Source organism: Cryptomeria japonica, chromosome 3 (genome assembly GCF_030272615.1).
Source record: "Cryptomeria japonica chromosome 3, Sugi_1.0, whole genome shotgun sequence".
NCBI classification, from domain to species: Eukaryota; Viridiplantae; Streptophyta; class Pinopsida; order Cupressales; family Cupressaceae; genus Cryptomeria; species Cryptomeria japonica.
Genome location: NC_081407.1, coordinates 289,549,450 through 289,560,300, shown reverse-complemented (window position 1 = coordinate 289,560,300; position 10,851 = coordinate 289,549,450). Strand labels below are relative to the sequence as shown.

The 10,851-nt window shown below is 35.2% G+C and overlaps 1 protein-coding gene across 1 annotated transcript; it reads left to right on the top strand.

Annotated features, from left to right (window-relative positions):
* The first annotated feature begins 302 nt into the window (after positions 1-302).
* On the top strand, positions 303-7,510 carry LOC131049381 (ubiquitin-conjugating enzyme E2 8). Its single transcript, XM_057983425.2, has 4 exons — positions 303-564; positions 5,443-5,570; positions 6,824-6,928; positions 7,050-7,510. Exons 1-4 carry the CDS (start codon positions 495-497, stop codon positions 7,191-7,193), a joined length of 447 nt encoding a protein of 148 aa, XP_057839408.1. The 5' UTR covers positions 303-494; the 3' UTR covers positions 7,194-7,510.
* Positions 7,511-10,851: the final 3,341 nt, after the last annotated feature.

The following is a 10,851-nucleotide window of genomic DNA, read 5'->3' as shown; positions in this document are numbered from 1 at the left end:
CTCACTATTTTATTTAGCTAGATTGGTCCTAAAATATTTTCAAAGATTCTTTGAAAATTGAGCAATCCAAAGCAAAAGCCCCACTTTTAATACCCTCCCTCCATTCCCCTCTACCTTTTTACCTGGACAAACCCCAGCTCCATTCAAACCCTGAGTCAAAACCATTAATATAACCCATTGGAATTTCAAACCCAAGGGTTAAAAAAAAAATTCAATATACCCATGAAAACCAAACCTAACTTCAACCCTTCTGATTGGGTCAAACTCCCATAAAGCCGACCCATTCAAAACCTAACCACAGGTTGATCCTAAAAGAAGGAAACAATTGTATATTAATAAGTACAAGCAAGTCGTATAAACAAACACACAAGTCTTTATTTCTTGCATTGCTCTGCGGTATCCTAAGTTCATCCAATAAGGGTTTCATTTTTTTGCTTCCAAAGGCCGAGTCGTTCTGCTTTCTTTCCATTCTCCTGTTATTGGTTCTTCGTTTCATGGCTTCCAAAAGGATTCTGAAGGAGCTCAAGGATCTTCAGAAGGACCCTCCCACATCATGCAGTGCAGGTGCGCAATCCTTGATTGCCCTTTTTGGAAAATTTAATAGCCAACATGAAAATGTTGAGCTCAAAATCTTGAATTTCCTGGATTTTTGAAGCTCTTTTTTAAGAATTTGGTTGAATCGATCGAATCGGAGGTTACAAAAGGTTGAATTTTGGTGTTGAATTGTGATTTCTTATTTGTTGTGAATTTGCAGTTTGTGGTTATGTGGAGTTTTATTAATCTAAACCATAGGAACCCTGGCTGTTAGACCCATGTAGGATTTCTTTGGCTGACGCTTTGTCGGTGATCTGATTTGGATACCCTTTTGGGGATCATATTTTGTGGTTGGATACCCATCTGAGAAATTAATCTTCCGCCTTTGGCATGGGAGATTGTAGTAATTGTTGTTTTTTGTGATAGATTTGTAGTAGGCAAGGCAACTTGGCCATGCCCCTCTGGATTCCTTGCACCCAAAGCGGGATGGGGTATCTTGATCGGTAAATTTTCCCCTGCCAATGTCTAGCTCAGATTATTGCCGAGCTTTCCTTGTAAGATAATCGTTAGCTAGTATTATTCCAAACTTTATTTTTGGGATAATCGTTAGTATTCTCTGGTAACCTTTCTTGTAGGACAACCTTTTTTCAGTGTTATTACTAAAGTTTCCTTGTGGGCAACCTTTAGCTGGTATTATTGCCAATCTTTTCGTGTGGGATAACCTTAAGCTAGTTTTATTTTTTGAACTTTCCTTGTTTGTGAACTCTTAGCTAATGTTAAAATCGTGAACTTTATTTGTTTGTTAAAATTGCCTTTTAGGATAACCTTCTGCTAATATTATTGGCGACTTTCCCTATTGAAATAGTCTTGAGCTATTATAAGCAGGAAAATCCTTCTGTGTAATAATCTTAAGTCAATATGACTGGCTGCCATGGGATGACCTTTGTTTGAAATTTTGGTACGGATAGTAATGTCTCCTGTCCAATTTCAATGGGGACCTGTACCGGCCATTACTATCTGGATGCATCTCATCTAATGTTTGGAGGCATTAAATTATCCAATTTCAACTTACATGTTTCTTAGGCATTTAAACCTGGATCCCTGCAATATTTTACACAATTTTGATGATAAGGATATCCGTTGCAGTTTCAAGCTCGGGCTTTTCATTTGAAAGATCTAATACTTGAGGTGATCTCTGTTCATTAACTATTGTTAGGAGTTTTATTTCAATAAATAGATTGCACATGGCTTTGGATGTACCTATTCATTGGAGTTGCATTGAACATGTGTCCTTTTGCTGGGTTGGCAAAAGGTGTTATTGATGAAATGTTTCAAAGTTCATTAATGATGAGCAGAAGAGGGTTTTCCTTTCTGGATAAGTGTGAGATTTTTGGTGTGAGCAGAACGGGGGTTGCAGCTACAATGAAATGAGAAGAGGGTTGACCTGTTGGAGTGTATGTGGCTGTGTTTTTTCTTCCTATGGTTTATATTAGTTTACCTGGTAAAATAGGGTAAACAGTTGAAAAGGGTGGAGGATGATTTTTATTTGGATGAAGCTGCCCAATCTCATGTTTGTGATATGTTGTCAGAATGCTTACTATTTGCAGAGGGCTCAGCCTAGGGCATGAGGATGCCTCAAGTTAGTGTGTGGGGTGAAGTTTCTATCAATGATCTGTATGTATTGTACCTGCTAAATAGGGAAAATTGTTGAAGACGGTCAAGCTAAACTATTGTTGGGATGAAAATGAATCCAACCATTTGCACTGAGATTTATCATTTATGATGATGAACATAAGGGGTTCCACTCTAAGGTATAACGTTGACCTGTGTGAGTCTATATGGTCATGTGTTATCTATCTATGGTTTACAGTTACACTGGTTAACCCCCTAAAATAGGGAAAATAGTTCAACAGGGCGGAGATCTTGGTAAGATGAAGCTCCCCAGCTTACCTGGGATATGTGGTCTGGATGCCTACCATTTGAAGGGGGTTCATGTGTGGTCAGGATGCCTACTATTTGAAGGGGGTTCAGCCTAGGGCACAATGATGCCCCATGTAAGTGTATGTGAGGTGTAATTTCTATCTATGGCGCATATGTAGTGTATGTGGTAAATAGGGGTAATAGTTGAGGAGTATCAAGCATGACTATTGTGGTGATGAAGCAGATTGTCACATGCTAGGGTGGGCCTAAATTTGACAATTGATCCTGCCAGTCAAGCAAATTTCTCAAGACAGTTTTGCATTCAAATGTGAAGCCACTCTATTTAAAAGCAAAATAGTATAGGCTCAATGGTTAGACAGTCTTCCCAAAACTTTTGATCATATTTCACAGAATTGTGTAAAACCAGTCATACAATCATTGACTGGGACACCATCTTCTGTCTGCATAATGATATTTGTATCTGTGGTTGCAACAATAAGATGTGGTAATTTTTAGGAATGTGAGGGTGAATGGTATGAAATGACGCTCTTCTGGAAGTAGAGGAGCTGGTAGATTTTCAGTAATATATCTGTATGTAGTTAAAATTGGTGAATGGTGTGATAGGGGGACTGTAATAAAGTTGTATGGAGTTAATGTTGCTGCAAGGTTAAGTGCAAGTAGTAATTGCAAAAGAAACGGGAGAATACACAGTAATAAAATATTTGAAGCTGTAATACGTGCTATGATGATCAAAGGGCAGGTTTCAAGTATAAGTGAAAACATTATGAACGAGTGCTGTGAGAATAAGTGGATTGTGAATGTTTGAATTTTTCAAGACAACAAAAATCTCTCTGAACGAGTTCTAGTTAAGCAATCATGTTTTGTAAAATGGTCCTTGGCAATGTTTAATCTAGAGTGTGGGTTGTATGCATGATCTGCAAGACAAAGAGGAGGTTTAAATATTAAATGACAGAAATAAGTGCACGAATTGTGTATAATGTTGAATAGTGCTGACAAGTTTATATTCTGGAAGGATAATAAGATGAGAGCAAATTCCTGAAAAAGGTGGATGAACAATGAGCTGTGTGAAGAAGGGTTTTCATGAATAAGAGGGAATGAGACGAAATGATGCTCTGCAAAGAAAGTGGGCATAGCAACAAAACATCGATTTTTTACTTTGGACAAGTTAGTGTTGGATTTGGAGTGTGGGAATTTTAACATCTGGTGAATTGAGTTTATGAGTAGTGATTAGATCATTTCAATTTTGAATTTTGGGTTCGTAATATCTTCTGCATTTTTAACAGTAGATTCAAATTGTTATAATTTTGAGGCTTATTAGTTCTATTAATTTACATTTTATGTTTCTTAATTTACCTGGAATTTAATCTGGCCAAGTCTTAATTGTTTTGAAATGGATGCTATGGTTGGCTTTGATTTCTCCTAATTATTTGGCATGCTTTCTAACTTGTTTGGGCTTTTATTTGCCACCTTGAATGTTTAAATGTGGCATATCATATATGATGGATTAAAGCAACTCTATAGGGGTTCCTGAACACATCTTTTGAGGACTTGTTTTTAGATATTTGGAATGATTAGCCCTCCATGGTGCTCTTTAAAATGTCTAATGGTTTTCCTAGTTGCAGCAATACGCCTTCTTACTTATTGCATGCAATGTCTCCTATACTTGTTACTTGGTTACATGCATAGAAAATTTTATTGGTTACCATGTCTTCCCCGTAGAGGTCAATGATATGAAACATACAAATCGCTTTTATAGGTTATGCCATATGTTGATTTATATAGAGCCTGCAATCTTTTCTCTTATTCTTTGCTCAGTAATGTGGTATATGGTATTCTGTTATATAGATTAGTTTATAGTTATACTATACAAGCTTTTTGTTTGTTTCTAAACTGGAATATGATTCGATTGGATTTATGTCTTTTTCTTGTCTGGAGTTATACTATACCACATATGAACTTAGGAGTAAAATATGTTCACTGATTTTATCTTCCTTTTATGGGCTTATTTGGTTGTAATTTGACCAAATTTGTTGAAATTTCCACTCATTTTTCATTTGAACTTTTCAAATGCTTCCGTGGTCAGGTTCATCGGATTCTTTCTTTTCTAAATTACAAATTTACAAGAGATGGTACAATTATTTTTAACAGATGGGTACCTGGTATAAGCTGATCAGGCCAAGTGCTTAATTATTTTTCAACTAACCTGTGTTATGATTGTGATGTGATGTTTGATATATATTATAAACAGAACTGCAAAATGTTTTTGATTAATCATAAGTTGACCAGCCGTAGTACCATGTATAGAAAAGTGACCAAACTATTTAGGTGTCTCTTCTCTATTTGTGCAATATTGAAAAAAATAGTAAGAAATGGAAGGAAAGAAAATTTCATTATTCTTCTAAAGTTATATATATGATCACCAACTAAGGTTGGGCAGTTATTTTACTCAACAAACCTGTGATATGCCTGTGATGTTATGTTCAACATGTATTATTAGAAGAAGTGCAAAATAATTTAAACACAGTTGTGCTGGCATAAGTTTTCTGGAGTCAATGTTATATTAGAAATAACACTTCTGGAATCAACTGTGTGTTATTTGTATCAATGTTTTGGATCACTCAGCAATCTATCACCAGGAGTTTGTAAAAGAGATTCCTGTTGATGGATTGCTGAGTGTGATCCAAAATGTCAATATACACAGTTGCCTCCAGAAGCTTTCTTTCAAATACACAGCTTGCGTGTGTGTCTGCTTGTGTGTTGCCATTATTGCCTATGAAGAGTGTTATAAATGTCATTGGGGAATATTAGAAGCTGTGTATAAATTTTATTTATTCTATTAACATCTATTATTATGTGTTATTTCAGTATTAATACTGTCTGACAATTTTTTTGTGTTTGCTACCCTCAACTGGTTAGGCCTGTGGTTACTACTGAATAATTTTATGGAATCGCTCTTCCTTTTTGTAGGTCCTGTGGCAGAGGATATGTTCCATTGGCAAGCTACAATTATGGGGCCTCCAGATAGTCCATATTCAGGGGGTGTGTTTTTGGTCACTATTCATTTCCCTCCAGATTATCCATTCAAGCCCCCAAAGGTAGTCTATCCTAATTGAGCTTTATATTCAATGCATTTGCATGTCAAATACTCGTTTCATTATTATCATTTTTGTTTGTTAGAACACTATTATTTTCCTGTATTTACAAGTTAAAAGAATGCGAAACTATAAAGCAGATAATCAGAAGGGTCACTTAATTTTGTAAGAACACAGTGCAGTAACCTTGCCCTGGTATACTAAAGGCTCCTAACGCATTTTGTATGGAGGTACTTCAACTTGACATTGATATTTGATAAAGACTCCATATTTTTATTGTGTATGCCAGTGCATACCTGGAGATTGCTTCAGATTCTGTAAGGCATGGTTTGGTTTGATGGGTGGCTTGATGTGGTCCATTTTCTTTTCCTTTCCTTGTGCGTTGTATTAAGTGGGTTACCGTATGGAATGGAGCTAATTGCCCTTTCTTGTGGGATTTTTTAGTTATGTAGAAATTTTATCAATGTGTATGGTATGCCATTGGATTGGTGGCAGTAGGCTTGCTTGAGTATGTTTTGTCTAGCAAGAGTGTAGGATCGTACTTCTTTAGAATAAGGTGTGTCCATATTCAAATGTAATTAAGCCTCAGTTTATGTCATTCCCATTCTTTGTGATTTTTATCATAGTGTGCCCAATTCTTTAATCGTGACACATCTTTATGGCCTAGGCTGTTGGTTTTCTACATTTGTGAGATTTATATAACATGGTATTTAGGTACCTGCAATTTGGTCGTAATAGGATGAATATCATCAATCAGTGTCATCTATTTAATAAAATGAAGGGATTCAATTTTCTGCAATGTTGGGATCCACATCATTAACTCTTAATTTGTCTTCTGGTCTTTCCATGTTGGCTGTGTTAAATAAGATTATCCATTTATATCTGCAAGGTAGATGATACTTCCTCTCCATTTTTTTCAAATGGTAGTTTGCTTTAGCTTGAGTCTGAAAATTAAATTAATAATTTCAACTGAACTGTCCTGCTTTATTGGTGCAAAAGGAAAAAACTAAACTGTTAACAACTTAATACTGTTGGCTTATTTATGCACTTTTTTGAATCTGTCAGGTAAGAGGAGGTAGATATAGCTGTATTTATTATCGTAATGTTAAAGCTATCAGACTTTAGCCAGTATTAGCTAAATTCCTTAAATCACTGTGGCCATCTTGATATGCACTGTGGCGTGCATTTGGGGCCAATCTCCCCTCCCAGACATACATCGGGGTCCTGATGTTGACCATGTTTTAACATATGCGCAGGTTGCATTCCGCACAAAAGTTTACCATCCTAATATCAATAGCAATGGTAGTATCTGCCTTGACATTCTGAAGGAACAGTGGAGTCCTGCATTGACAATATCCAAGGTGCTTATTTCTTAATGCTACGAGTATTGAAATTCTATTTATTTATTTGTATTGTTAACAGAAATGGTTTATTGCTTTTTCGGATGAGAAGGTATCTGATACAAATTGACTTTGTATGCAGGTTTTACTTTCAATATGTTCTTTATTGACCGACCCAAACCCAGATGATCCTCTTGTACCTGAGATTGCTCACATGTATAAGACTGATAAGGCAAAGTATGAAGCAACTGCAAGAAACTGGACCCAAAAGTATGCAATGGGTTAGTCATGATAGAAGGAACATCTCAGCTATGAAACTTAGCTGGATGGTTTTGCTTCGAGGATATGTTTACCTCTTGTATGAAATGTTATTGTGAGCTTGGTTTTTTCCAAACTTACTTAGAGTGGCCACCCTGGAATGTGCTTCTTTGGGACAAGTATTAGGCATTATATTCTTTTTTTGGAATTGAATCTGCATTCCTAGGGAATGATGGTAAACTATCAGTTGCTATTTAATTGCTTCCGAATTATTAAAAGGTGTCCATAATTGGCTTTTCTAACTTTATGTGTTGGAAGTAAGTGCTATGCAGTTCCATTTTATGACCTCTATGTCTTTTACAATATGAACTTTTGTTGTTGATTGGGAGTACACACTGCCATACTTATTAAGTGGTTGCATTGCCATTTTATAGATAGTGAATTGGAGCCCTGATGTCAGTAGAAGAAAGCTATCAATTTTGTTTTATGATTGTATGTGAGATGATTATGTTATCTTTCTGAGAGGATAATATTTCTCCTTTGGGAACTGGATTCATTAATGTAACAGACGAGGGATAAAATGGAAGTTTTGAAACCATCCAATCTCTTTATCACTTCTGTATGGGGCTGAGAAGGATTGAACACTAAGGCTAATTGATTAAGCACAAACTGATTCCTCCCGGGGACTTTTAATTCATAGGCGCTTGTAGCTAATGTTTGTCTAAGCGTTATGCCAATTATACATGTTTTGAAAGAACGAGTGCAGAAGTGGTTTTCCTGTTCGGGACTTCATACCACACCTAATTTACTTTCTCATTATTGCCATGCTAAACCATTTGTTTGTCCATTGTTCACCAGCCAACGGTTTAGTTCACGAGCTTATTAAAAAAGGTGTTATTGTCAGTTGTAGAAAAGTCTGCTTGTTAGAAAATCACCAGTCTTTACTGTCTACATGCATAGTAAGTAATGGGTCTGACATTTAATAAAAAAAACTTTATTGATTACGTGAATCCGAATCAATAATAATAGAGAAATTATGTTCATGTCATGTACGCTTCAAGTTATGTTGTTTTGTCTTATGAATGCTATGTTGTTTGTCCTTCAATGTAGTCAAAAGAGATACTTCTCCATGGCTTTAAACGGACCAAGCATCATAGTGCATGATGAGCTAATACAGATATCTTTGCAAACTATTCATTGTTTTCTCTATGTTAAAATGAATTGAAAGTTTTGAAGTAGGTAAATTTTTGAAGCTTAAATGTTTTGGTGTGTAAATCAACCACATCCCCTTGAGCCATACCTAAGTACTCTTTGTAAAGCTTGAATTGCTTCCAAATTTTTATAATCTTCTCAATACTATTATTGATCCATCTCCATAATAGATGTGGCTTCGATTACTCTATTTAAGGCCATTTTCATATATTTTATTAACATATGAAATAGATGGAAAAAGCCAATTTTTCTGAAATGCCTTTCTGGCTACAACTTGCTTTGGATTTGCAGAGTTTTGTGAGTGTTGTGGTTGGTTTGGGCAATTGGTTCTCTTCCTTACATATAGTATTAATATTTCTTGTGAGTGTTGTGGTTGGTTTGGGCAATTGTTTCTTTTCCTAACAAATAGTATTAATATTTCTTAACCACATGCACAAGTGAGTGAAACTCTCTTTCATGTTGGTTAATCTTGGATAGGTTTTGCAGACAATTCAAAGTGGTAATATAAATTAAGTTTTGTAGACAATGGTTGGGTGTCGAGAGCTTTGTCTTAAAAGAGTTAATCAAATGTTACAAGATACCCCAAAAAATAAAAGTGCTTTGTCAATTTTGCTTGAATGTCTCAAAAGCCTCTAGTTGAAATTTTTCCAAATGAATGACTTAAAAGGTGCAAATGTTACGATGATGAGAAAAAAGCTACGAGTTTTTCATTATTTGATAGCACACAAAGCTTTCACTTCATTCACATTAGTAGGAAACTGTTGGGAAAGGACGTGAATTTTTGTTAATATTCATGCTTAATTTACCACCGCATTAAAAAATCCAAATAAACCTAGAATTGTTGTTCAAATTCATCTTTTTCCAATTCAACTTTAAATTATTAGTTTGCAAGTTTTGACATGTTTCTCTCATATAGAATTAACAACCAAAATGGTATAAAGATATAAAAATGCCCCATGTAGTAGAAATGCTCTTCATGTATCTAAGGTATGGGTATTAATGTCCTAGTTTGTGATCCAAAAAGGTATGGGCATAAATGGCCTAGTTTGAGATCCTTCTACTGAAGTACCAAACATAGATCAACAAACAAAGTGGTATCAAGTAAATGGTCACCATCTTGCTTAAAATTTACATAATGATAGAACTTACATATCCAAACTTCAAAATAAATGAATCAAACTTATGGCACCACATTTTAGGAGATAGGTTGAGACTAAAAATTTCTTCAATTTACAAACCAATGATTGTTTATCTTTCGCCACACAATTATTGGGCTATGTCATGTAGTCCATTCAAATCACCATGTAGGCTAGCTTTCATATCACATCCATTTGCTGTCTCCCCTTAATCAAAGTCCCAAGTGCCTTTCTTCTTCAGTGATGCCTTCTCATCATCCATGGCTACCTTCTAGGACTCACTATCATACATCTTCATTACTTTAGCATAGTCCAATGCTCATTAATATTTATTTATTTATTTTGATCGGTAATAGGCCGAAGCCGATAAGATGTACATACCCTACCCCCTATGGGATTTGAACTTGTGCTTGAATTTGTGACTTCTCTTTCAAGAGCACAAGTTCTCCACCACTAGGCCAACTTAGGCTGTACCAATGCTCATCAATATTAGTGATCAATGTAAAATACATTTAAAATAAGGTGAGCTATACTTTTCTAGTTTCCTCTATGGATTGAACCTCCTTAAAAAGAAGAGGCATGTAGTGCCCCTCCTAGGCTTGCATTTTGATTTGCATATTGATGGACTTATTTATGCTTAGATGGTTGATGCTTAGATGGTTACTTATGACTCTATTGCTATCTTATAGGGTATCGATAATGCTAGTTACTTTATGTGAATTTATGTTATTTGATATGACTCATCATGTTTGGAGATTTATATGAATTATGATGGTACTAACCCTATTTCATGATTATGATTTTATGCGATGTTTTGATGTTATATTGTGTGTGTGTGAGTAGAGACGATGCCATATCATTCATAGCGAGCATGATGTGACGTCGTGATTCTTTATCACCCACCTGATTATTATGATTTATATGTATTGTATATGTTGTGTTGAGTGGTGGATGCATGTTTGCAGGTACCAGACATCGACTCCACCCGGTCTCACAAGTCTGAGCGTATCTTTATCCCAATGGCAAGTTGTTGGAGATGGCATGAGTTTCCTTCATACACTCTAGGCTTAAGTTGTCACCTTGTTAGTTGATATTAATATTATCTGATAATTTAGTTATTTATTGGGTTCTAAAGTTTATCTTATTTTACTTTAGTTTATGATTTAGTGTTTAAATGATTATTTAATTTGTTGATGAGATTTCATAATTATTTAACATTGATTTATTTGATCTGTTGTTTATTTATTGTTTAATTGATTCAATTTATTTAACATTTGATTTATTGTTTATCAAGAATTTAATTATTATTTATTGTCAATTAGCTTTTATTTATATATA